General features: G+C 43.4%; 1 protein-coding gene across 1 annotated transcript in view; it reads right to left on the bottom strand.

Moving 5' to 3' along the window:
- Positions 1-541: 541 nt before the first annotated feature.
- The window catches only part of LOC115619077 (zinc finger protein 423-like), a 310,682-nt gene continuing 283,242 nt past the window's right edge, over positions 542-27,981 (bottom strand). The window contains exon 7 of the mRNA XM_030511106.1: positions 542-642. Coding sequence (XP_030366966.1) covers positions 613-642 — 30 coding nt within the window. The 3' untranslated portion in view covers positions 542-612. The remainder of the gene's footprint in view (positions 643-27,981) is intronic.

The raw sequence follows: 27,981 nt of genomic DNA, 5'->3' as shown, positions 1-27,981 counted from the left end.
TGACACTAAGCTCATGTATTCCCTTTATTGAACTGTACTAGTTATTGCAATCAGATTAAGTCACATTTATAAAGCAGACCATCCAGTTGCACTGAAACTGATTATATTCATTACGTAGTTTTAATCACTGTCTGGTGAACTGGCAAATCCAATCAAAGCATTAGTCTTTAATTAAAAATTTAAAAAAAATATTCAGACAATAGCCAAGCAATCACATCACAATGCACAGTTACCTAAAATTGCAATTAAAAAGCAGTTAACAAAAAAGAAAAAAATCACACCTAATCTTTAACTATCAATATAATACAAGAAGCAACAAAGGGCAACATCATCAAAGCAGATTTATCTAATCCTATAAATTCAGTCAGAAGCTCTAAAGTACACTAGCTGAAGGAGGACAATAAAAAATACTGAGCATGGAATACTTTTAATCATCTCTTCTATTAATATTAATTTCTAGCTGCTTATAATAGCAGCACCTCATGGCCAAATCATTAGAGTTTTAAATCTGGGTTGCAAATGACACTTTGATTGGATGTAATGTTCAAATGGTCCTCCCCACTGTGCCACCGTCAAATCTGCTGCAGAGAGGTGTCCTGTAGTGCCAGTGGCTCACTGTGCGTGCTGGCTCAATGTGTGGTTCTGTAAAGATGAAAAAATGAGACATGCATGAGAGGCAGAATAATAGAAAGCATGCCCATACCCTCCCACTCAGTACCATTTATGCAGAGCTCAACATAAAAGCTTCTCACTTATTACAAAACAAAATTCAATAAAGAAAAAGTACTCATAAGTAACAGCTGACAATATGACACATTTGCTTTGTTCTGACAGATCTGTTAATGCTGGCATGAACTTAGAAAATAAATGCTACAAGCCAAGTACAGCCATGAGGGTTTCTTCACACACCCCCCCTTCAGTACATATAAAGAATACTTTAGGGATTCCCTTAACTGTAACAATTAAAAAGAGAAAAAAAAATATCTGAATCACGGGGGGAACCCTTGGCATATTTTACTCTTTTATTCTCACTAGTACCAGGTGCAAGTACTGGCAGCAAGAGACCAGATTGTGACACACACTTCTCAGTCTAAGGAATACTCTGGCAATAACAGCTGGACCACCATTTCAGGCACCAGGGTAATATTCCCAGCAGAAAAAAGGCTGGACATGTAACCCAGAAGTTAAATGTCTTTAAAGAACAGATTTTGCTCTACACATTTCTTTCAGCAGTTTAAAGTCTTTTTTGTTCCCTTCTTTCCTTTTGGTAGATTTGTAATAGACTCATGTCATCACAGGATCTTGCATCTGAGGATGCTGACCTGCCTTGCCATTTTGAGCAGAAGCCAATAAATTGAGAAGCCAACCTTGGAAGCATATTTTTAGAGCAGCACCAATTCACCTACATTTTGTGTGCTGACTGAAATCCCAGTCCTACATCCAAGCTCAGCTTTATTTGTATGATTATTCAACTATTAGAGCAACTGGAGATGTGTTTCATGGTGAGCTTTTCTTTAACTGGATCCCCAGCATCCCCAAATGTAAAAATTCATTTTCATTATTTCAAGCCTAGGCAATTTTACTAGTCTCCATCTGCCTAATAACAGAGCTGGGCAAGTCTGCCAGCTTGAAAAATAAGTTTTTAAACATGAAATGAATTTTTAATCTAATTATTTATTTATAATCATGAAGCTTTAAAATAAAGTAAGATATTTTAACTTTTCATAAATCACCTGGTCCTTCTACACTATCCACAGTTACATCTTGATGATGATCCTTTGCTTTATCCAGAGATGACATCTCCCTGATGCAAACCATCTGTGGAAAGAGCTAATGGGTGGCCCACAATGTGTGGGGCCAGGCAGCCGTGACCCCGTTTGCAGGCAGGAGCATTTCTGGACTGTGCATTCCCAAAAAGTGACCACCAGGTGTCAGAAGTGCTGCTGAGTTCCTAAATCATGGCAAAAGTTATCTGGGATATTGTGGCAGGTGGGCTGCAAGGAACGGGCAGGCTTTAACATGCCAGAAGGTTACAGAGGCGGCAGTACCATCATAGCTGCTGCATGCACAGAAGGAGCCCGTGTGAAATTAAATGCAATTAGCTGGTGAAACCACAAAATAACTGTACCTTGTTTAGCATAACAGTAGCCCTCTGAGCACACCCCAGTCTGTGACACTAAATATTTCAGAATCAAAGAACAGAAATACTGTGCAAAGACCTGGAAAGCTTATGAGGGGATATAGCATTATACTCAAACAGTACCAAGTGAATTGACAGTTGAAACTACTTTTCTTTTAGACAATTTTAACATCACCAAACATAAAATCCAATGGCTCTTTACTTTGCTATAAATGGAAATCTTCCTGGCCTTAAGAAGGAATGACCTTTGCAGTGCCGGATATTATTTTCAAGTCAAATAATGACTTTATGGAAGAGGATGGATGGAGCCCTACAAATGTGATGGCAGCACTGATAAGAAGCTTGTCCACTAAACCTAAAGCATGAAAATGTGAAAGAATACACAGGCCACTCTGCTCAGACACACTCCTGGACATTTTAACAATGGCAATTTCTTGTGCACTTCATTACAGTTCTATTTTTAGGTCATCCTGCATATCAATAAAAAACGTGAAAGGTTTACCATCTTCAAATCGAAAGCAGGGCTATTCGTGGTTGACAAATCCATACTTATTTAGGCAGTTTCATTTAAAAGATAACGCACAATCAGCACTGGATGCATGACGCACGGTCTACAGTCAGGGAACACGATTTCAAACTTGCGTGGCTACTGCATTGATTACACTAAGCAGGTCAATAAAAAATGATATGTGGCTATAAATCTGATAATGAAGCTTTCATTGTGAGCCCTTCCTCCTCAAACATAGGTTAATAGTATGTTCTGAACACTCCTAATACAATGAATATACTGGGTTTGTGAGCAGAGTTTATGCAAAGAAACAAACAGATCATACTCAAATCCTGCAGCCATTCAGAGCTGGGTCAGGTAGGAGCTGAGAAACCAGCCAGGCCATAGGGCTATCAGTTAAAGAAAGTAAAATACACAGTTTTCATATGCAAATCTGGATTCTGTCTTAATATCTTGGGAATGTACCATTTATTCCCTTTGCATGCATTACTGGCAACCAATATACCTGCTAGTCCTCAGACCAAGCAGTTAATAAATAGAGCCACATTGTATACAGGACCTCACAAACTTATCTGTAATGCCTATGGACACAAGAGCTTGTGTGCACCAAATCCTCCCCCTGCCCTTTGGAGAGCAGATCCTGCACAAGCCATGTGCATAGATGTGTGAGTCCTGCACGCCCCGATGCTGGTGAACACCCGACCACCAGGTTCCTGCACGTGCAGATACTGCATAGCCGCCACTGGTGTGTACTCAGAAGATCCACAAAAGCCTGTCCGTATCCTCTGCAACCAGTATAGGTTTCTCACCTATTAAAATGTATTTCAGACCACACAAACATGCTTCCCAAAAAAAAAGTCTGGCAACCTGTCTCCTATTACTAACAACTGTCATGCTTTATCTTCTTGCTTCTACTCCCTCTGCCCTGTGCATGTGCAGCTTATTGGAATTGTGCTTTGCTTTTCAGAAAGTGCCCAAGACATTCAGTGCTTATGTCTCTCCTCTCACATGTGCTTTGCATATTTGACCCATGCTTTACCAAATAACTGTCTTAGGCACCTCTGCGTGTGCCCACAAAGAAAATTGCCCTGGCTGACCAGACTTTCAGAGCAATCGAAAAAGAAGTAAATCCTGGCATTGAGAATGCTCTGTGTCTTAGCAGAAACAGCTTTCACCCCAGCACTACACTGGGCTATTCCAGGCAGCAGAATGAAACCATAAAGGCCAGAAGGGAGCAAATTTTTTGAAACATGGGATACTACAGGAATGCTTCTACCTAAGCAGCCTAAGGAAACTTCACCCCTTTCCAGCAGGAGGGTGGACTGGCAGGAAACAGCTCAGGTGTGATTTTTTAACTCTAGAAGTTATAGTAAAAAAAAAAAAAATTAATCTTCATGGTGATTTCCAAAGGAAAATAAAACAGCCACAAAAATTAAGCCTCTCCAGGCATGCTTGTGTGTGTGTGTGAGCATGCCTACCTGCTCACAAGGCCATCCATACTCTTGTGCGTTTGGGGCCAGCAGGAGGCAGGACGTAATTTGGAAGCTGAGCAGTAAAAATGGTTCTTCACAGCTCCTGCTTGGCCCCCTGGTTCATGCATGGCTCACAGCTGATGATACCCTACTGAACACATCATTCTGAGACATTACTGCAGCTGGAAAACTCCACAGCAGCACTAAGTCACCTGTCAAGATCAAGTAAGTCACAGCTTATTTATAAGACAAGGTTGGAAAATTTCTTCTTTTCTTAATAACCATTAAAAATGGATAGCAATTCCCTTAGCCACATCAGTGGGAAAAATACAACTACCCCGAGCCTCAGGGCTGTCACAGTGTTTAAGTGGAATTTTCTACTGGCTGCAAAATCCCCAAATTAACCATTTGTGGAAGTGTCTGTGACCATGGAACTGAGCAACGGGTTTTAGGAAATAAAAAGATTTCAAAGAATGGTTGATTATTGTCTGTGTAGATACTGATTGCTCTCTAGATCCTCCCCTGGGGATACCCCCTGCCTGCCCTCCAGATACAGATCAAGCCATTTGTGCAGGACATAGAATCATAGAATCATAGAATCATAGAACAGTTAGGGTTGGAAAGGACTTTAAGATCATCTAGTTCCAACCCCCCTGCCATGGGCAGGGACACCTCGCACTAAACCATGTCGCCCAAGGCTCTGTCCAACCTGGCCTTGAACACCACCAGGGATGGAGCATTCACAACTTCCTTGGGCAACCCATTCCAGTGCCTCACCACCCTCACTGTAAAGAACTTCTTCCTTATATCTAATCTAAACTTCCCTGTTTAAGTTTGAAGCCATTACCCCTTGTCCTACCACTACAGTCCCTAAGGAAGAGTCCTTCCCCAGCATCCTTATAGGCCCCCTTCAGGTACTGGAAAGCTGCTATGAGGTCTCCATGCAGCCTTCTTTTCTCCAGGCTGAACAGCCCCAACTTTCTCAGCCTGTCTTCATACGGGAGGTGCTCCAGCCCTCTTATCATCCTCATGGCCCTCCTCTGGACTTGCTCCAACAGCTCCATGTCCTTTTTATGTTGAGGACACCAGACATCTACAATGAATATTTTTCTGTTTTTCTATGTAGATTATTGTGAAAACACTGGCATGGCAATCTCCATTTTCAGAGCACTGTGTCAAGAAGGAAAGCATCAAGCTTGAAAGATGATCACTTACAGTAGTTCAAAGAACTCTTAAAAGCTATATAAAGATCAAGAGAAAAAACACACATAAAAAAGCAGCACATGATGGACCAAAGCCCCAAGCCAGGCAGTCAAGCTGGGAGTCTCCCACACTGCAGCAGCGTTCACTGCCAGCAAGTCACAGGTGTACTATACAGGAGCAGGTGAAAAAAATAAAATGCAACTGTGAAGGGGGTGATAATGGTTTGGGGCCATAATACATCCAGTCTATAGTGCCATTGTGCATCCGTTATGTATTTAGATATTTTGTACCAGCCATTTAGAGGTATCCTGTCTGTGTGAGCATATACACCTAAAAGACCATATGTTATACAGAGGTGAAGAAATGGGACAAGGCTGGTGATGTTCAACACCCTCAAGTGAAATTCATAAACCTTCTGCAGTGTTATATAGAGATTGGGACTCTGATGAAAGGCTGTAAAGCCTCTCTCTCCCCTTCCAGATCCTATTAAAATGAACAGAAACCATTCCTCAAATCATTTCATAGAAATTATGGAGATAACAGATTCACACAACAAACAACCAACATGAAACTTAACTGGTGATGAGCCATTGGGTGACCTATTAATCCCTGTATTTCTCCCAACATTCAGGGGGTCCTCCAGACCCAGGAGAGAGCCCATGCAGTTTCTCTCTCTGCCTTTCCCCATCTCCCTGTGCAGGTTTCTCCCACCCCTTCAGGCACTGTCCAGTGGGTGGTGAGCAATTGTATTGTGCATCACTTGTGTTTATTGTTTTCTTTTCCTTTTCCCCTATTAGTTTTATATTCTCTCCCTTTGTTATTTCCCTTATCATTATTATTATTGATGGTAGTAGTAGTGGTTTTGTATTATACCTTAGTTACTGGACTGTTCTTATCTCAACCCGTGGGATTTACATTCTTTTGATTCTCCTCCCCATCCCTCCGGGAGCGGAGGGACGAAGAAGAGGGGGGAGTGAGCAAGTGGCTGCGTGGTTCTGAGTTACCGGCTGGGCTTAAACCACAACAGCTCTCTACAGAAAGCTGTGAGCCTTAAATTGGTGCTGCTCTAATCCTAAACTGGAGAGGCATTCAAGGGATGCCATGACCCAGAAGAGCAAGAGGAAAAAACCTAAGCGAAGTTACCTGCTTCCAATGAAAACATCTGCACCTGAGTTACTCTGACATTTGTACATACTTGATTACTCTGGGACCAAATGCACCTTTCACTAAGACTGGGACACAAAAACACTCGTCTCTGTCAGGACAGGGCTGGTCCTGGTACCCTGGGTTTTCTGCACTCGCTGGGGATGTTGACCAGCCCCCCTTGGTGTGTGCTCACCTGGGGGGACACCCTGAGAACTTCTTCAATGGGAAGATTCAGAACTTGCAAAATATTTACAGGGAAAAAAGCCACTCCACACTTGACCCATTAAATGCTGTCTCCTTTTTTCTTTTTTTTTTAATAAATCTTTTTCTGTGGCTGGCCTGTTTCTATACTGAAAGGCAAGTGCCCAGGCGGTGGTCTGTAAAGCTCAGGCAGACCCAGAAGCACCCCCTGCCCTGCTGCCTGCCTTTGTTCTGCACCCCAGGGGCTGTGGGCTCTGCTGCCATGCTGCATTGGCCCAGCTATATACTTACACAGTTTTATCTCTGTACTTACACTGCTTCTGTTAAAATTAATGTATTCTTGAATTTTGATAGGCATTTCTGTGTTATTCTGGGTTTGGAAAATTACCTTTTCATACAGTTATTTTTCATACCACCAGCCTTTTCTCACGCCATCTAAGGATTTTTAAGATGATTTATGAATTTAATTCCTCTTCTAATTCAGGTTGTTTAGTCCTAATCAGATTTTGACAACTCCCTTAACATGCTTTCCCCTTTCCATTTGAGACTAATAATTCTGTATAATCAGTCCTTTAGACCTGCCTTCTCTTTTTATTCTTCTCTAAAAACTCAGAATAAACCTAAGCCTGGCAGAGCCTCTTGTATTCCATTAAATGCCTCACCAAAATGTCTACATGCTTCTTCCGAAAACACTGGGTAAAATGCTGAAGCACAAAAGCAAACTGAAGCCTTTGGGAAAATCTCTTTACCATGGCACTTTGGAAATAAAAAACACAGGAGAATACATTATTAAGAGATAATTGGAGTCTTCTGTTAGAGAAACTAGCCATAAACACACCATGATTCACTGAGGCACCCAATGAAACCAGGGAGCTGATAATACCTGTCCTGAGAGACTGCACGCTCCTGAGAATTTCACTCAGAAATGCAAATTTACCAGTGTCCTTGTGACTTGTAGTCTACAGTATGCCATGTGCGAGATCAAAATAAGCTGAGGGAAGAACCTTATATTTCCTACATGTAGAGGAAGAGGGACACATTTAATTACCTTTGTCAGAAGTGCATAAAACCAGAATATTCTTAGAACTCCTCCATTCCTCCCTCAGCCCCACTGTTTCTCCCTGACTGGATCCCAGAACTGTTGCTGATCCTGAGAGCAGTAAAGGGCTTGCAGGATCCCAGCATGCCACTCTGCTGACAACACTTGGTGCTTTAACCTTGGCTTGGTCAGCCCGTGGTTTTCTGGGGAGCTGGTCCTGCAGGCACAGTCCTACTCAGGGAATCAATGATATTTCAAAATCATTTGCAAGAGGAAAACTATTTTCCTTCTTAGGTATTCCTCTCAAAACCATGATTTGTTGATTTGAAGCTTATCTATCTGAAGCATATCTCATTAATCCCTCCTTGATCTAAGGTAAATCACATTGCAGAAGCCAGTTAACTATTCATCTCTGTGAGGGTTGGCATCATCATTATGGAACCCTTTGTGACTCTTCTATAAACACTAAATGATTTCCTGATCAGGTTTTTATTATAGGATCATAACAGCATCCTCTCACGCTCTTTTTCTCAAAAAATACTTAGAGCAAAAAGGAAACACTTTACATAGCACCTTTAACAGTCACCAATCAAAATGCACAGACAAAAGCTTCATTGAGCGATCATCTCCATGGGAATATAACCCAACAAAAGCCAGGAACTTCAAAGTTGAACCTAAACCTGGCTCCTTAACTTGCTCTGCTGTTCTGCAGTATGGCAAGGGTCACTGAACACCATCTGATTTTTTGTAGCTTTTTTTTCTGCACCAGTTAGGTATTCCTGGTGTTAAGGACCAGGTATAAAACAGTTTCAGCCTTAACCATGAATTTTAACATAAATATTAACAGGGGCACATCTTGCACTCTTTACTTAGGCAGCATCCTCCATTGAATGATGGGAGTTGCAGCTGAACCAGGTTTCTTGGACCAAATAAGCAGGTGTGGACAGCCAGACTTCACGTGAGCAGTGCTTACCCACAGCCAGGCTACAGCACATCACAGTCCTTCTATTGACAATTCTTTTAAAATGTGGCAACTAAAGTAAAATTCCCTCTAATAGAATACTGATCTGGCAAATCTCATTGCCATGTGTTATGGATGCATTTTTCTTAGAGGCAGATAAAAATTCCTGTCACATGGCACCCACATACTGCTTGGGCTGACAAAATGGCTGGTCAGTGACCTGTTGTCTTGGATGTAATTGCTGTTATTGCTGGTTTCTGATTTCAAAAGGGGCATTAAAATCCTCCAGTGCAAGTCTCTGCTATAAAATAGCAAGGCCACAGTTAGAGAAGTACTTTACATGCCACCCCATTAGTGTACATACCACCAGCAGAGTAGAAAGCCGCAGACAGGATTGTGCTCAGCCCACTGCCCACTGCCTTGAGGAATTAACCCCAAAGGAGATAGTAGTGTGAAAGAGCCAAGCACGATTTGTTCCCATAAGTAAAAGAGGGGCCGAAATACCACCAAGAGCCATCTCCTCCAAGACATCACAAGACAAAACAGTGAGGCAACAGCGCTGCGGTATGTGTGTGAAACAACTGTAACCGTTAAAAAAATGGGATTTTCCAACCAGTGATGCTCTATTATGAGTGTCACCTGTCTCAGAAAAATCTGTCTTTGAAACAGCAAGATGCTACATTTTAAATAATCGTGATTTCATGCAAAGACTAAGAGCATGCATCAGCCCCAAAGGAGGAGGAATTTTTCAGAAGTAAATATGTTCTAAACCTCCTCTCTACTCCTTTTGGAGACATGGTAATGTAATGCACCGATGACAGATATGCTACACGCAGTCAAACCTCAATGCCCATGGCAATTTATTCAGGTTTAACTGCAACAGAAACAAATGAGGAGGCTCGTTGGTCAGGCAGGAGCTCTTCCCCAGGCTGGCATGGTGTGGGCAGTGCCTTGGCCATTTCTGCATGGTACAAAGCTGAGCAATTTGGTTTTGTGGGGGTGCTCTGCACAGAGGCCACCTTGGGGTGTCCGTACCGCCTGCCCCAGCACATGGCACAGAAGAAATGCAAGATACTCTGCACGAATCAGCTCAAGCACAGCTGAGTTGATGAGCTCAGGACTGCTGCTGCTGCCGCCACCAAATCTGGGCTGGCTCATGGAGATGGGGTGACGGAGCCTCGCTGAACCCAAGCTGACCTTACACAAAGCCACGAACTGTCTCTACACTGGCCCCATCAGCACATACGGTCTTATCTCTATCATCTAGATTTTTCCAACAAAGCCCCATCACCTCATTAAGGATACACAGTTTAGTATCTTCTGAAAAGTATTCTCTGAAAGCAACTTCAGAAAGAGTGAACAGCAAGGCTGTTCCAGGGCTGTTTTGGGGTCCCTGAAAGTAGGCTGGGCTGAAAATGCTGACAACCTTCCCAACAAAAGAGCATGGAGGTGCAGGCAATGACAGGTGTATACACAAGCCCAGTCCGGAAAGGCAAGTTACCAACTGACTTTCTAACTATTCCTTCTCCTTTTGTTCTTATTAGGCCCCACTTTTTCCTAACTACTCATTATGTTTGCTCCATGTATCTGACCTTGCAGAGCAATGAGAACAGGTAAGGCAGGAGTCTCTCTCATGCTCTTTAAAATCACTCTGGGAAAACTGGCCCTTGGGATCAAGCCACAGGACAGGACCCCTGTCCTCAGCTCACTCCAGCAGCCGGGGCTGGACCCACTGCTCCTGCTGCCTTTCACTGGCTAAGGAGATAAACCCTAGGATTGCACACTAAATCTCTTACTCAGCAAATCAGAGGTACACCCAAGGCCTTCTAAATTTCTTCATGAAACTATTTTTCAAATTCTAATGCTAAAAGTGATGGGGGCTCCACCAGCACCACAGCAGTAGGCAACAGCAGCACAGTATCACTCCAGGATTTCCTGTCTGGAATTTAGGCTTCACGTCTGAAATACAACACACACAACATTTGTACGACTGAGGAAACACAAGATGTTTGCCACACATTTATTATCTTCTTGGGGAAATGATATAGAGGACAAAAGAGACTATATTTACTCCCTCCCCAGCTGCTTTTACAATCTAATAATTTATTTCTCCTGGACATAAATTTCAGATTTAAACAAAATCCCCACAACCTAAAGATGCCACATGATAGAGGCTAGGGCAGTATTTCTTTCTGTTTTGAAGATGGAGTGCTTAATGCATTGCTCTGTTAACCAGCAGCCTTAAATTTCGAGGGGGGGGGGGAAGAGACAAGCAATTAGGCTGTGGCAGACCCTAGATGCAAATTCAGATGACTGTGATTACTACCTTCATACACAGAGTTAAAAATATCTGGTTATTGAAAATTATTTTCTCAGTCCATGGGGGTTTATCTAGGTATAGGCTGAGATGTTTATTTTTTCTGCAGCAGCTGTACTGGGGGTTTCTTTTACTACATTTTCCTTACACAGTAGCTATATATCATTCACATTTCTGAAAACTGAGGCTCTTTCTATGATGTAAATCTCTGCAATCAGAAACAAACATATCTTCTTTCAGAAAAATAAAACAAATAAAATAGATCTCCAAACCCTTTTAGTCAGCAGCTAAGATAGCAGTGCTCTTAAGGCAAATGTAAAAATCCAGGGTATAAATTCATATTAACTGCTACAAATATATCCATCTGTTCACAGACTAACTAGTGACTGAAACTGATGAATACACTGGAATGTAATTTTTGAGCCACTAGCGCCTGTTCTCTTCTAGTAATAAAGTAAATGCTTTTCAATAACTGTGCTGGTTTTGAATGCCAATTTCCATCAAATGGTTTGGGTTCTCTCTAAAAAAAAAGCAAACCCAAAATAATAATAATAAAAATTTAAAATAGCAAATGCCTTTTCTTTCCAAAGGTCAAACTAAGTTTTTAAAGAACAAGCAACATTTCAACAAGGCAGAGAGGACAAAACTCCAATCAGATAAATGGGCTGTGTAATGATTGCTGCCTCAGGTTTCCTGAATGGGCTGTAGGATAGAATTTGGCACGGTCTGATGTTGGAGCTTATATCTCTTTTACTGCAGACAAGAAATTCACTGAAATATATAAATAATGAATGTGGCTGGGGATCTCTGTTGATACTATTGCTGGTTCTGCAAGATGCAGGAGCAGAAACATACACTGCTCCATGTTTTTGTTATTAGTGAATCCTTGATCTCCAACAATAAACACAGAATATTTTATCTGAAATAGCTTCTGCAGCACATGCAATATAAGTTTCAGCTTTCTAAAAGTGCCAGCAAATTGCAGAAAGATAAATTACAAAGACATACCTAATTTGCTGTGAATTGTGTGCATGCCTCAGTGATCAAAACTACAGCTGAGACTTACTATATTTAATGATCTAGACATTTCTTGTGAAAACACTCAGGCATATACTGTTATGTCTGAACAAGCATCCCCGTCTTGCTCTAGCAGTAAGCAAATGAAGAGATTGAACTTTTAAAAGGATGCTGTACACTACCTTTCATGAGCTTTTTAAAATGAAGGCTGATCAAGCTCCACTATTTTCCTTAAATAATACTTATGCTCTGCCCTTTCCGGTATAGCATCCCTCTTCCTTTGAAAAATGAAGTCAGTTCCTTTGGACGCTAGCGACACTCACAGGACGAATCAGAGCTAATCCGTGCTCAGACCCTAAACTACGTTCCACAGCAGCTACTACAGCAGAAGAAAATCAAAGGGGCTGTATTAGAGATCTTTTCCCACCAGCAAAGAAAAATTGTGACAAGACTTTTTGGAAAGAATTTTTTTTTTTTTTTTTTAATTTGCCTACATATTACACAAATGTTCTGTTTTTAATGTAAGGACAATGTCCTGCTTAGAAAGGCATGTGCTACCAAGCCTGGTAGGGCCAAGCAGTGGTACCCAGATCTGCCTTCCCCGCACAGTCATCTGTGCCAATGGCCACGCTCACAGACCTACAACTTACAGCCCCTTTGCTCTGTGGCTCTACGCAGAGCAGTGGGAAATGGGGCTTCTTACCACCATCCTATGGGGACAGGAATTTCACCTTGTGAAAGGTCTGAGGCTTCCAGGGCTCTACATTTGGCTCCTCCAAAATTTTCCTGCAAGGATCTGGCTACATTGTTCAACCTCTGCCTTTCCAAATTTGTAAAGCAAGAAAAAACAACCTCAGAAAAAGCACTGGTGAGCTTAATTCATTCACAGCTATAAACCCCACAGAGATCTGCAGAGAGAAGTCACACAGAATATTCTTGCTACCACACATTCAAGAGCTCATTTTCTCCCTCCCCGGTCAGTTTGAACCTCTTTGTATCATTCATTGTTCAGCAAAACACCAACATGTGCATCTGACTCCAGAAATATGGATTTCAAAGTTCTATTTAATTCACCTGAGGAGCTGCTAAATGCTATCACAGTGGTAATTTGTGACAGTGTGGTAAAGAATGAAGAAAAGGTATTTGTTAATTGTTGACATAACAAAATTAATTTTCCATCCCTAAACTTTTTCTCATCTCTCCTATGAGCTCTGATGCAATGTTACTGACTGGCACTGCTGACAACTTCCATTTCTCATCCTTAATTTCTCTCTAAATGTCATTAGGAATTGTCATTGCCAGACCAGATAGTGCAATCTGGTCTTCCTGAAAGAAAATCCATTTCTCATTTCTTCTCCTGTACTTCCTCCTTTTGGTCAAGGATGGATGTTTAACACAGCGTCCTGGGTTCAGCTGTAACAGTTATTTTTCTCCTCCTTAGTAGCTAGTGCAGTGCTGTGTTTTTGACTTTAGCCTGAGAACAGTGCTGATTGATTGATAACACACCGATGTTTTTACTCTGATCAAGGACTTTTCAGTCTCATGCTCTGCCAGTGAGGAGGGGCACGGGAAGCCGGGAGGAAGCAGAGGCAGGACACCCTTGTTATTTCCCTTATTATTATTATTGGTGCTAGTAGTAGTAGTTTTGTATTATACCTTACTTACTGGACTGTTCTTATCTCAACCTGTGGGATTTACATTCTTTTGATTCTCCTCCCCATCCCTCCGGGAGTGGGGGGGAGGGAAGAATGGGGGGAGTGAGCAAGCAGCTGTGTGGTTCTGAGTTACCGGCTGGGCTTAAACCATAACATGTTCTCTGCTTCCAAGAAGATGGGAGTGCATTAATGAATCAGGAAGAAAAACATTCCTGCTTTGTTTATTTACATATAGTATGCCTGGATCTTTATGAATACCAAATTGTATATTCAGAGGGTCTTTAAAGCACATCTTTCAAGAACACTAAAAAGTGTTAATTGAATAAAGCTAACAAGTAGAAGGAAACACCCTTTAATCTGTGCATATGGACTCCTCTCTGGATGCTTCCATAAATTACTCTTTTTGGTGGGCGACAATATTGTCAAAAATAAAGCATTTTTTCTCTCTTCCTGTCACATGGAAAACAAACCTCTTCAGCGAGATGTGTAAACTGGTCTAGCTTTGGTCTGGATTAATGTGTCACCCTCATTTACCCGTGCAAATAAAAATGGTTTCTGTCCTGGGTTCAGCTATAGCAGTCATTTTTCTCCTCCTTAGTAGCTGGTGCAGCGCTGTGTTTTTAACTTTCAGCCTGGGAACAACGCAAATGGCAAGATGGACGTCGCCAGATCGCCACAGACATGATCAACAAGATAACAGCAATGTCTCCACCAACTAACAAGAAAGAAACACAAGCTTTCTTAGGTGTTATGGGGTTCTGGAGAAGGCACATCCCAAATTACAGTCTGATTGTAAGCCCTCTCTACCACGTGACCCGGAAGAAGAATGATTTCAAATGGGGCCCTGAGCAACAACAAGCCTTGGACAAATTAAACGAGAAATAGTTCATGCAGTAGCCCTTGGACCAGTCCGGACAGGGCCAGATGTGAAAAATGTGCTCTATACCGCAGCTGGGGAGAATGGTCCTACCTAGAGCCTCTGGCAGAAAGCTCCAGGGGAGACTCGAGGTCGACCCCTTGGCTTTTGGAGTCAGGGATATAAAGGATCCGAGGCCAGCTATACTCCCACTGAAAAAGAGATACTGGCAGCCTATGAAGGGGTTCGAGCTGCCTCAGAAGTGATCGGAACTGAAGCACAGCTCCTCCTGGCACCCCGGTTGCCTGTGCTGGGCTGGATGTTCAAAGGCAGGGTCTCCGCTGCCCATCACGCAACCGATGTTACATGGAGTAAGTGGGCTGCACTAATTACACAACGAGCTCGAATAGGAAATCCCAGTCATCTGGGAATTCTAGAAGTCATCATGGACTGGCCAGAGGGCAAAGATTTTGGGATGTCACCAGAAGAGGAGGTGATGAGTGCTGAAGAGGCCCCACCATATAATGAACTGTCAGAGAGTGAAAAGCAATATGCCTTGTTTATTGATGGGTCCTGCTGTATTGCGGGAAAGCATTGGCGATGGAAGGCAGCTGTGTGGAGTCCCCTATGACAAGTTGCAGAAACTGCTGAAGGAGAGGGTGAATGGAGTCAGTTTGCAGAGGTGAAAGCCATCCAGCTGGCCTTGGACATTGCTGAACAAGAAAAATGTCTAGTACTTTATCTCTATACTGACTCATGGATGGTGGCAAATGCCCTGTGGGGGTGGTTGCAGCAATGGAAGCAGAGCAACTGGCAATGCAGAAGTAAACCCATCTGGGCTGCTGCATTGCGGCAAGATATCGCTGCCCGGGTGCAGAACCTGGTGGTAAAGGTATAGCACGTAGATGCTCATGTACCCAAGAGTCGGGCCACTGAGGAACACCAGAACAACCAGCAAGTGGATAAAGCTGCTAAGATTGAAGTGGCTCAGATGGACTTAGATTGGCAACATAACGGTGAATTATTTTTAGCCTGGTGGGCCCATGACATCTCAGGCCATCAAGGCAGAGATGCAACATATAGATGAGCTCGTGATCGAGGGGTGGACTTAACAATGGACACTATTGCCCAGGTTATTCATGAATGTGAAACGTGCTGTAATTAAGCAAGCCAAACGTTTAAAGCCTCTCTGGTATGGAGGACAATGGCTGAAGTACAAGTATGGGGAGGCCTGGCAGATTGACTATATCACACTCCCACCAACCCGCCAAGGCAAGCGCTATGTGCTTACCATGGTGGAAGCAACCACCGGCTGGCTGGAAACATACGCTGTGCCCCATGCCACTGCCTGGAACACTATCCTGGGCCTTGAGAAACAAGTTTTGTGGCGACATGGCGCCCCAGAGAGAATTGAGTCAGACAATGGGACTCATTTCTGGAACAACCTCATAGATACTTGGGCCAAAGAGCATGGCATTGAGTGGGTATTTCACATCCCTTACCATGCACCCGCCTCTGGGAAAATCGAACGGTACAATGGGCTGTTAAAAACTACACTGAGAGCAATGGGTGGTGGGACTTCGAAACACTGGGATACACATTTACCAAAAGCCACCTGGTTGGTCAACACTAGGGGATCTGCCAACAGGGCTGGCCCAGCCCAATCAGAACTTTTACTTACTGTAGAGGGGGATAAAGTTCCTGTGGTGCACATAAAGAATTTGTTGGGGAAGACAGTCTGGGTTATTCCTGCTTCAGGTGAAGGCAAACCCACTCGTGGGGTTGCTTTTGCTCAGGGACCTGGATATACTTGGTGGGTAATGCGGGAAGATGGGGAAGTCCAATGTGTTCCTCAAGGGGATTTGATTTTGGGGGAAAACAGCCAATGAACTCAATTGTATGCTGTTGCCTGCTCTATAACACTTTTATAGCCCACCAGCTAGATATCTTCAGGTCGCCAGCAACTGACCCTGACTGCCCTCCGATCATCACCTCAACAAAGAATGAATTTTGAGGAAACCAGACGAGCTCAGCAGTGACCAGACGAGTTTGGCGGTGTCATCAGCAGGCAACAATCCAACACTACATACTGTCCCTCCTGCCCTGAAAGTCTATTACAAGAGATGGAGCCTGACATCATGGACTGGATGAGTTCAGCAATTTTATAGGGATTGGTCCATGGACTAGGGAATGACATCTTTCTCTTTGTGTGTGGGTGTGGGTGTATATATATGTGTATATATGGGACAGGGGTGATGGTGTGTTGAGAGATGTGGGATCTGAGCATGACGTGAATGGTATGGAATAAGGGGTGGATACTGTCCTGGGTTCAGCTATAGCAGTCATTTTTCTCCTTCTTAGTAGCTGGTGCAGTGCTGTGTTTTTAACTTTCAGCCTGGGAACAACGCTGATAACACTGATGTTTTTAGTTGTTGCTAAGTAATGTTTATTCCAACCAAGGACTTTCTCAGTCTCATGCTTTGCCAGGGAGGAGGGGAAGCCGGGAGGAAACAGAGACAGGACACCTGACCCAAATGAGCCAAAGGGGTATTCCATACCACAGCACGTCATGCCCAGTATATAAACCAGGGGGAGTTACCTGGAAGGCCCAGATCACTGCTCGGGTCAGGCTCGGTATCGGTCGGTGGGTGGTGATCAATTGTGTCCTCTCCCCTTGTTATTTCACTAATCATTATTATCATTGGTGGTAGCAGTAGTGATTTTGTATTGTACCTTAGTTGCAGGACTGCTCTTATCTCAACCTGTGGGAGTTACATTCTTCCGATTCTCCTCCCCATCCCTCCGGGAGCGGGGGGAGGAAGAAGGGGGGGAGTGAGCGAGCGGCTGCATGGTTCTGAGTTACCGGCTGGGCTCAAACCACGACAGTTTCCACCACCACTGAGAGGGGAGGTGTGCTTAGACATCTGTGTGCAAAGGAAAACCTGCAAGTGTAAAAGGCTGGCTACTTGGATATCATTATATATTGCACCAGCGATTTCTATATTTATGTGCAGTCCCTACAAAATTTGGTCTCCAGTACTCAGAGGCACTTTGAGTCAATTTTAGGAGGGCCTCTGTGTCATGACAGATCTTTAACTGATCTCCCCTTAATCAGCACATCTTACATTTGCGTATCTGCATTGTTTTGCAATGTATATAAAGTAATTAGTTTAAAGCTAGGCTGCATTTCCATATCTATTAACTAAAGGCATCTTATCTCAGAATAAATAGACATTTGGACATTTCCAGCCAGGAATTGTGCTGTCAATAAACACAATTGATGCATATATATGGTCTCTTGGAGGCTTACCCTCCTGCCCGTCTGTTGGGATGGCATGGTGCCTAAGCAAAAGTTGGTTGGACCCTTGCCCTAGAGCATAGATGACAGGCAACACCACATTTAGCTGGGCAGCCTGAGCACCGGATCGAAGTGCTGTCTCTGATGTAGGAAGCCCCTTCTGTGTGCCAGCGCTGCCACATTGGAATGACATGCCTCCTTACACTTGATCACACATGTTGACAGTTGGATGCACTTAAGTGCATTAATGACTGAAATGATGCCTTTCACCTGGCTCCCTTCTTTTTCCTCTGCTCTGCATTGCTGCTGGGTTTTCTGCACATGTTAATGTGAAGTTGTGAACACTTTGTTAGTCAGGGCCAGACACAGAACAGTGTTAATGGTGTAAGAAATGAAGGAGGGGTTTTTGTTATAGGACACGCTACTCCAGTGCCAGACATTTCCAAGCTTCATCTCAGGTTACTCTTTGCAGACTTGAGAGATCTTTCTGTGTCTCACTGAAGAGACCTCAGGGATGATTATGATGCAGCAACATATTGATCAGAATCATCTTTCCAAATGAAAAAAAAGCTACACCTTGTCACTACGTCAAACACAGAGCAATTCAAGATTTCTGCGCCGTGTTGTATTTCAGCAGAAGTGGCCACACAAAGAGGCCATGCAGTCTGGATGACACAGCTATTCCAACAGCATCCGCAGGTGCAGGAAACACCACCTTGTTCTGTGCTGTGGAAGAAGGTGCTGACAAATCACGCAGAAGTGCATGAGCATGAACAGCCCTCACTCTTACATGTAGCAATAACCTCTGTGGATGTCAGGCCTAGGAAACCTCCAGCATCACCCACAGAGAACCTCAAGAGCCCAGCGATAGGCCCACATAGTCTACGATAGCGTGTCTTAGCTTTGGTCCTTATGAGAGCCTCTTCCTAACTCCAAATTTTTAAACAGCCATATATTCCTCCTCCCCTGAATTTAAACATACATATTGAAAACCAGAGACCTAATAAGTAAAACTCTTCCCTACTGTGACAACAGATCAGAGATAAAACTTGTGGTTTTGCAGTCCATAAAAACATTCAGGCAGACAGACTCAGCATGATGGGTATGTGCCTACAGCACTTTTAATTTTTAATTACTGTTAGTTATAATTATCTGACTGCGTCTGAATGAAACCCAGCAATATGGCTGGAATAGATTTTTGTATTCTTGTAATTTATTAGCATTGTAACTACTAATAATTAAAATTTAACAATACTCCAAGCACCATAGCAACAAATTTTTAAGAAATGCTAGCCAAATCTGCTAGGATAACTGACTAGGTTGTTTTCAGGATTTTAAAGGAGGACTAACATTAAAAAAAAAAAAAGGGAAGGATTGATAACAGACTCTGAAAAGCCTATCAACAACCAAAATACAAAGATAAAAATTCTGTTTAAAAGAAAAAATGGATTTTTATTTGCAGGAAATTAATTCTACAGGTGATTTTGTAGGCGCTTCATATGAAACTTAGAAAGAGCTTGTTTCCAGCAAGAAGCTCCTGGTGTTTAACATCTAAGTTGCACACAAGTTCTGAAATGCAGCAAAAGTTACATTAAGTGAAAGTACTGCCTTGAGATAGAGCCACATTTCAGGTCCAATTTGTCCTGCCATCCACATGCTCCTCCAGGGAAAAATATTTTCTGCAACTTCATCAAAATACCATAGATTTGCTTTTCTCTCACTGACTGTATGGACACTGGAGCCCAGAAGCACCAAAATATTTCAGTGTTGCAAGCACATAGGGCTGTTTGGAAGAAAAATTTTACTCCTATTCAAGTAAGCTTGCAAGGGACACGGGAAGCCGGGAGGAAGCAGAGACAGGACACCTGACTCAAACTAGCCAAAGAGGTATTCCATACCACAGCACGTCATGCCCAGTATAGAAACTGGGGGGAGTTACCCAGGAGGCCCAGACCACTGCTCGGGTCGGGCTGGGTATCGGTCGGCGGGTGGTGAGCAATTGTATTCTCTCCCCTTGTTATTTCCTTTATCATTATTATTATTGGTGGTAGCAGTAGTAGTGGTTTTGTATGGTACCTTAGTTACTGGACTGTTCTTATCTCAACCCATGGGATTTAGGGATTTACATTCTTTCGATTCTCCTCCCCATCCCTCCAAGATGGGGGGGAAGAAGGGGGGGAGTAAGCAAGTGGCTGCGTGGTTCCGAGTTACCGGCTGGGCTTAAACCACGATGAGTCTGTTCACAAACCCGTCCATGTAATCCTTCTTTCTTCTCCTCCCGGGCTACTCCCCCCTTTCCTGCTTTCCTGAGTGAGAGTTACAGCCAACAATTTTTTCCTAAACATTCCACTTTTACTCTGGAGCTTATCTTATACCCCCACATATACATTAACAAATTCCTAGTTGAAACCTGACACAATATAACCCACAATACACAATATTGAATTATATTAATAATTATATTAATTATATTAATTATATATATTAATAATCGGTGACTCAAACCCCTTTCCACCACCATTTGAACCATTTCAGGGAACTTGCACCAGGGCAACAGTGGTCCGATTGCGATAGGTGTCCCAGGTCACATTCATTATTTTTCCCAAATCATATGGTCCTCCCCCTTAAGTTTTTGTACCTTTTTCCTTATATCTTCCGTGGATTGACCTTTTATTAAATGGCCTAATTCTCTCCTTCCTTCCTCTGATTCAGGATCAATAGTAGTATATTTATGCATCACCTCTTTTAATCTTTCCACAAATGCAGAGAGCGATTCATTTATATCTTGCTTTATTTCTTATAGCTTAGACCCCACTGCCTTGGGGACCACATTCTTAATACCGAATAAAATCCACCTCTGATATTGTTTCAAAGCCTGCCTCTCCCAGTCCTGATTAGGGTCCCAGTTAGGATCGGCAGTAGGTACGTGAAGATTCACTGTACCTGCCAATGTGCCTGCTGTTATTTGTTGCTCTACTGTGGTCTGAGCCGTACGAATAATCATACCTCTGTCAACACTCTCAAAAACATGATGCATAATTACCAGCCACTTGTTTCCAAATATTCAAATCTATAATGGTAAAGGGAATCTTTATCATGACTGGACCATCATTGCCCACAGCTTGTCTTAAAGGTGCAATCACAGTTTCCCCTCATTTTCCCCTAGTTTGCCCTGCTGTAGGGCAAAATCCTTCAGCCCCCCTCTAACATCTCCCCTTTCCAGTGCCTATGCCTGTGCTTGTGCTTGATTCTCATTGTCAGCACCTTCGGCCCCGTTATTCACAATACCCCTTCTCCGGGGAGCTACCATCAAATCCAAATCCTCCTCTGCATTCCTCAAATGTTTAGTGCATAACTGTCCTATGCTGCACAAAGAACAACAGCGTTTAAGCTAATTTTACTCTCTTTCTCTAAGGACAATACTAACAAGTCCTGGGGTGCAAGATTAAAACTACAATCCTTTTGCCATTCCAGATGATTTTTCAAAGTGAAAAACATTTCCGCATAAGGTACTTCATCCCACTTTCCTTCTCGTCTCAAGAATAACATCATTGTAACAAAGTATTATAATTAATCGTGCTGTTCATAGGCCACTTTTCCCCAAAATCTAGTTTGTACAACAGCCACCATTGATTACAGTATTTTACCAAAGTCTCCTGAGTAATTGAACCACCTGGGGGTCCACCACTTTATTCCAAAGTCTCCCGAGTGACCAAGCCACCCGGGGGTTCACCAATTTGTTTCCAGAGTGTTGCAAAATGCAACCCAGCAGGGACCTTTGCAGGATTCCCCCTTTGGAGGCAGTGGTACCCATAATCCCAACCTCCACCCAGATACCAGAGTCTGGACAACCAGAACCAGACTACCTTTACCCACTGTGCAGGGAATCCCCTGCGCCTTACGTGGAAAGGGACCAGAAAGAATGCCTTTTTAAAGAAATAAAATCAGGGGTCTTACCGAGGTCCCGAGTCGGTCCGGGGAGCTGTGGTTCCTTTCAGGGAAACTCCCCCGATGCCAGCGTGAAGGTCCCAGAGACTCCCCGGATCCGTGGGAAACATGGCAGAGGGTCTCTGTTCGGGAGCCAAATTGTTACTGTAAAAGTCGGTCAGAGAAACTCTCTAAGACTCAATTTGGAGTTTTAGAAAGCAGGCATTCTTTATTGCAGTGCTGGGTGCACAGGCAAATTGTTTTGCAAAGGTTACTTGCACCCGTTACTTGCCAGAAGCAGCTGTATATTTAGCATACTCATGCATATTTACAGAATTTCCAGGAACTAATTATAATATTTACATTCTAATTACACATGCACTTTCTTGCTGAGTGGGGGTCTCTGGTGGTCGACAATAGTCTTCCTCACTGTGTTTACTGAATGACCTCAGTGCTTGCGCATGTTTACAAGGTCCTAGTGCTGAGTTAGCAGCTGGTATGTCCTTGCTTCTGTTCTGTTCCGGTCTCACTCCACATTGGGTGCCGCTCTATCTTGAAGGCTAGCATCCTTGGTCTTATTTACCGTCTCCTTAGTTGTTATCAGTCCCATGATGTTCCTTCCCCCATCAGCCAAACATTCCTTTCTCTCTACATGTTAGTAAGTTAGAACAGTTTGGTCTATTCTACTATTTTAAAGGCACACACACTATTGTTAGTTTAAAATTTAAGCCTACAAGCCAATGAACCATAGTAGCCACTCTTCTTTCGATATGGGTACATTTAAAGAAACTGGGCACTTAAAATGCCAGCAAATTCCTCCAGTGAAGTTCCCTTAATTTAGTGGTTTGACATATCTCCAAATCTGAACAGAAAAGAAAGCCCTGTATTCATAGCAGGCAATAAAACACCTTAACACCTGTGCTAGGAAAGACCTGGCAGGTACCCTGTTCCCTTGGTACCTGGATTATTTGTGCATTGTTTATTATATCCCTTACCTTAGTTTTCATCAATTGTAACCATTTAGGAGGAAATGGTATGATTAACAGTACACAAGCAAATAGCAATTAAACCTTTAAATGCAAATACTTCATTGGTTATGTGATGGCTCCTTGGAAAAAGCAGTGTGGCAAAAGAGTACATATGAAAATCCTCCTTAAGTCTCCTCTGAAAGCCACTGCTCAGTCACAATTTGCTTAATGTAATTCTTGAGGCAAGCAATTGAGGAGGTATCTTTCCCTGCTGTGAATTACACCACAAATATAATGTTCAGCACCCATTATGTGTCATAATTTCTGACCCATCTTTGGTGTTGGCAGGGCTCTCTGCTACTTTTTAAAAAGTAAAGACCAAAATTTGAGTTGTCAAAGAGCTAGCTCATCTCCCACATCCAAGTGTCCCATATGCCACTCTGGCTCCAGCTGCCTGTGAGAAGTGGGCATGCCAGCAGTGGCTAGCAGCTCCTGACACAGGTGCTAGAGATGGGGCTTCTGTTTGAAAGGGCTCCTTCTGCCCTACACATAATGAAACCCCCAAACCTCCGCCTCTACACTTGTTTCAGTAAGCATGTTTCGGTAGGGGGAATGATATGCCATAGCCTTGGTGTTCTATACATTAGCTATAAATTTAATTTTTTCCAGATTTTCATCATATTCATAGCTGTCAAACTTACAAACTGAGGATATGAAAAATGTGCAGCTGCCAGCCTTTCCTCTTCTGCCCTAAGGATACATGAGGTTATCACATATACTGTTTCCTTTGTGTTTCATACTTAACCTTACCGTGTTTTCTTTCCTTATTTCCAAAGAGATAATGTAAGCAGATAAATAACATTGCGTTTTCCTTTCTTCTGGCAATATCATCATGTAACCTCACTGACTCATCACTCCAGATTCACACCAGAATTTCCACCATTTATAAAATGCACTCAATTCCTCAGTGCTTTCTTAAGCCTTAGTTTTACAGCTCCATCAGATGGTGTAAAGCATAAACCTATATTAAAATACTACTAGTTCAGAAGTGCAAAGAAGGTTTGATTGCCTCCAAAGCATTACACTGCCGAAGCATGTTTGTACCAACCACTAGAAGTACATTTACAGTGGCAGCATTTCTCATGACATGGCACATATGTGCTCTTCTGGGCTTACTTGGGGTTTACTCTAACTGTTTAAAGAAATGTTAAAAAATCAGCAGGGCTAATTCATGCTGCTCAATGACTTCTATAAAAATTGCCTTTTCTCTGTGCTGCCTGTCATTTTCCCCACCCTCCTTGTTTTTCTGGCTTTACAGTAAGCACCCCATTCTGAATTGCTTCTTGAAATAGTTGAATGTTCTTTTTTTTTTTTTTTTAACTATTTTGAGTGGTATCATTTAAAAATACAAAGAAGTATAACAAAGCTTAAGTACAGATTTTGACAGTAGTTATTTTACGCCAGTGGGAAAGCAAGATCAGAATGGAAAAGTCAAATTCATCAAGCAGAACCCCTTGAAGGATGTTGATATGCCCACATAATAACAACTGCATGGTTAAGAGATCGAAAGGTTTATGCAGATGTTCGGGGTTCAGCAGTAGCAGTCATTTTTCTCCTTCTTAGTAGCTGGTGCAGTGCTATGTTTTCGACTTTAGCCTGAGAACAACGCTGATAACACACCGATGTTTTTAGTTCTTGCTAAGGAATGTTTACTCCAACCAAGAACTTTTTCAGACTCATGCTCTGCAAGTGAGGGTCTGCAAGAGTGCAGACTGCACTCTGCAGACTCTTCCTCTGCACAGGAAGCTGGGAGGAAAAGACACGACACCTGACCGAAATTAGCCAAAGGGGTATTCCATACCACAGCACATCATGCCCAGTACATAAACTGGGAATCCATTGAGTGCTGCCATACCAGACATGATAGAACTTCAGTACGAACTACAGTCAAAGGCAGCCAAGTGGGATGCCACAAGTGATATTGCCAATGCATTTTTCTCAATCCCTTTGGCAGCAGAATGAAGGCCACAGTTTGCTTTCACTTGGAGGGGCGTCCAGTACACTTGGAACTGACTGCCCCAGGGGTGGAAACACAGCCCTACCATCTCCCATGGACTGGTCCAGACTGCACTGGAACAGGGGCAAGCTCCAGAACACCTGCAATAGATTGATGACATTATTTTGTGGGGTCATACAGTGGAAGAAGCTTTTGAGAAAGGGAGGGAAATAATCCAAATCCTTCTGAAGGCTGGTTCTGCCATAAAATGGAGTAAGATCTGGGACCTGCATGGGAGATTCAATTTTTGGGAATAAAATGACAAGATGGACAGTGTCACAGCCCCACAGACGTGATCAACAAGCTAACAGCAATGTCTCCACCAGCTAACAAGAAAGAAACACAAGCTTTCTTAGGTATTATGGGGTTCTGGAGATGGCACATCCCAAATTACAATCTGATTGTAAGCCCTCTCTGTCACGTGACCTGGAAGAAGAATGATTTCAAATTGCGCCCTGAGCAACAACAAGCCTTTGAACAAATTAAACGAGAAATAGTTCATGCAGTAGCCCTTGGACCAGTCCAGACCGGGGAAGATTTGGAAAATGTGCTCTATACCGCAGCTGGGGAGAATGGTCCTACCTAGAGCCTCTGGCAGAAAGCTCCAGGGGAGACTCGAGGTCGACCCCTTGGCTTTTGGAACTGGGGATACAGAGGATCCGAGGCCAGCTATACTCCCACTGAAAAAGAGATATTGGCAGCCTATGAAGGGGGTCAAGCTGCCTCAGAAGTGATTGGAACTGAAGCACAGCTCCTCCTGGCACCCCGGTTGCCTGTGCTGGGCTGGATGTTCAAAGGCAGGGTCTCCTCTCCACATCATGCAACTGATGCTACATGGAATAAATAGGCTGCACTAATTACACAACGAGCTCGAATAGGAAATCCCAGTCATCTAGGAATTCTAGAAGTCATCATGGACTGGCCAGAGGGCAAAGATTTTGGGATGTCACCAGAAGAGGAGGTGATGAGTGCTGAAGAGGCCCCACCATATAATGAACTGTCAGAGAGTGAAAAGCAATATGCCTTGTTTATTGATGGGTCCTGCTGTACTGTGGGAAAGCATCAGAGATGGAAGGCAGCTGTGTGGAGTCCCCTGAGACAAGTTGCAGAAACTGCTGAAGGAGAGGGTGAATGGAGTCAGTTTGCAGAGGTGAAAGCCATCCAGCTGGCCTTGGACATTGCTGAATGAGAAAAACGGCCAGTACTTTATCTCTATACTGACTCATGGATGGTGGCAATTGCCCTGTGGGGGTGGTTGCAGCAATGGAAGCAGAGCAACTGGCAATGCAGAGGGAAACCCATCTGGGCTGCTGCATTGTGGCAAGATATCGCTGCTCGGGTGCAGAACCTGGTGGTGAAGGTACACCACGTAGATGCTCATGTACCCAAGAGTCGGGCCACTGAGGAACACCAGAACAACCAGCAAGTGGATAAAGCTGCTAAGATTGAAGCGGCTCAGATGGACTTAGATTGGCAACATAAGGGTGAATTATTTTTGGCCTGGTGGGCCCATGACACCTTAGGCCATCAAGGCAGAGATGCAACATATAGATGGGCTCGTGATCGAGGGGTGGACTTAACAATGGACACTATTGCCCAGGTTATTCACGAATGTCAAGCGTGCTGCAATTAAGCAAACCAAGCGATTAAAGCCTCTCTGGTATGGAGGACAATGGCTGCAGTACAAGTATGGGGAGGCTTGGCAGATTGACTGTTTCACACTCCCACCGACCCTCCAAGGCATGCGCCCTGTGCTTACCATGGTGGAAGCAACCACCGGATGGCTGGAAACATACATTGTGCCCCATACCACTGCCTGGAACACTATTCTGGGCCTTGAGAAACAAGGGTTGTGGCGACATGGCACCCGAGAAGGAATTGAGTCAGACAACGGGACTCGTTTCTGGAACAACCTTATGGACACATGGGCCAAAGAGCATGGCATTGAGTGGGTATATCACATCCCCTCTCCTGCACCAGACTCTGGGAAAATTGAACAGTACAATGGGCTGTTAAAAACTACACTGAGAGCAATGGGTTGTGGGACTTTCAAACATCGGGATGCACATTTACCAAAAGCCACCTGGTTGGTCAACACTAGGGGATCTGCCAACAGGGCTGGCCCAGCCCAATCAGAACTTTTACTTACTGTAGAGGGGGATAAAGTTCCTGTGGTGCACCTAAAGAATTTGTTGGGGAAGACAGTCTGGGTTATTCCTGCTTCAGGTAAAGGCAAACCCACTCGTGGGGTTGCTTTTGTTCAGAGACCTGGATATACTTGGTGGGTAATGTGGGAAGATGGGCAAGTCTGGTGTGTACCTCAAGGGGATTTAATTTTGGGGGAAAACAGCCAATGAACTCAATTATATGCTGTTGCCTGCTATGCAGCACTTCCATAGCCCATCAGCTGGATGCCCATCTCCACCACTCTGGGCTTTGAAAAGAAGATATGTGCTGTCATGATCATCAGCAGAGAATAAAGTCATGGGAAAAGCCAGCAGCTGCAGAACTTTCCTCAGGTCACCATCAACTGGCCCCGACTTCTCTCTGATCTTCACCCCAACAAAGAATGAATGAAAACCAGACGAGCTCTGCAGTGACCATATGAATTTGGCAGTGTCATCAGCAGGCAACAATCCAACACTACACACCATCTCTCCTGCCCTGAAAGACTGTTACAAGAGATGGAGCCTGACATCATGGACTGAATGACTTCAGCAGCTTTATAGGGATGGTCCATGGGCTAAGGAATGATATCTCTCTCTTTGTGTGTGTCTGTTTGTATATATATATGTATATATATGTGTGTGTATATATATGAGACAAAAGTGATGATATATTGAAAAATGTGGGATCTGAGCATGACGTGAATGGTATGGAATAAGGGGTGGATACTTTCCTGGGTTCAGCTGTAGCAGTCATTTTTCTCCTTCTTTGTAGCTGGTGCAGTGCTGTGTTTTTGACTTTAGCCTGAGAACAGTGCTGATAACACACTGATGTTTTTAGTTGTTGCTAAGTAATGTTTCCTCTAACCAAGGACTTTCTTAGTCTCCTGCTCTGCCAGGGAGGAGGGGCACAGGAAGCCGGGAGGAAGCAGAGACAGGACACCTGACCCAAACTGGCCAAAGGGATATTCCTTACCACAGCACATCATGCCTACTATATAAACTGGGGGGAGTTACCTGGGTGTCCCAGATTACTGCTCGGGTTTGGCTGG

The sequence above is a fragment of the Strigops habroptila genome, chromosome W (assembly GCF_004027225.2).
Source record: "Strigops habroptila isolate Jane chromosome W, bStrHab1.2.pri, whole genome shotgun sequence".
In the NCBI taxonomy this organism is placed as follows: Eukaryota; Metazoa; Chordata; class Aves; order Psittaciformes; family Psittacidae; genus Strigops; species Strigops habroptila.
Note: the sequence above shows the minus strand (reverse complement) of the source record. Positions and strands in the feature narration are given on the sequence as shown.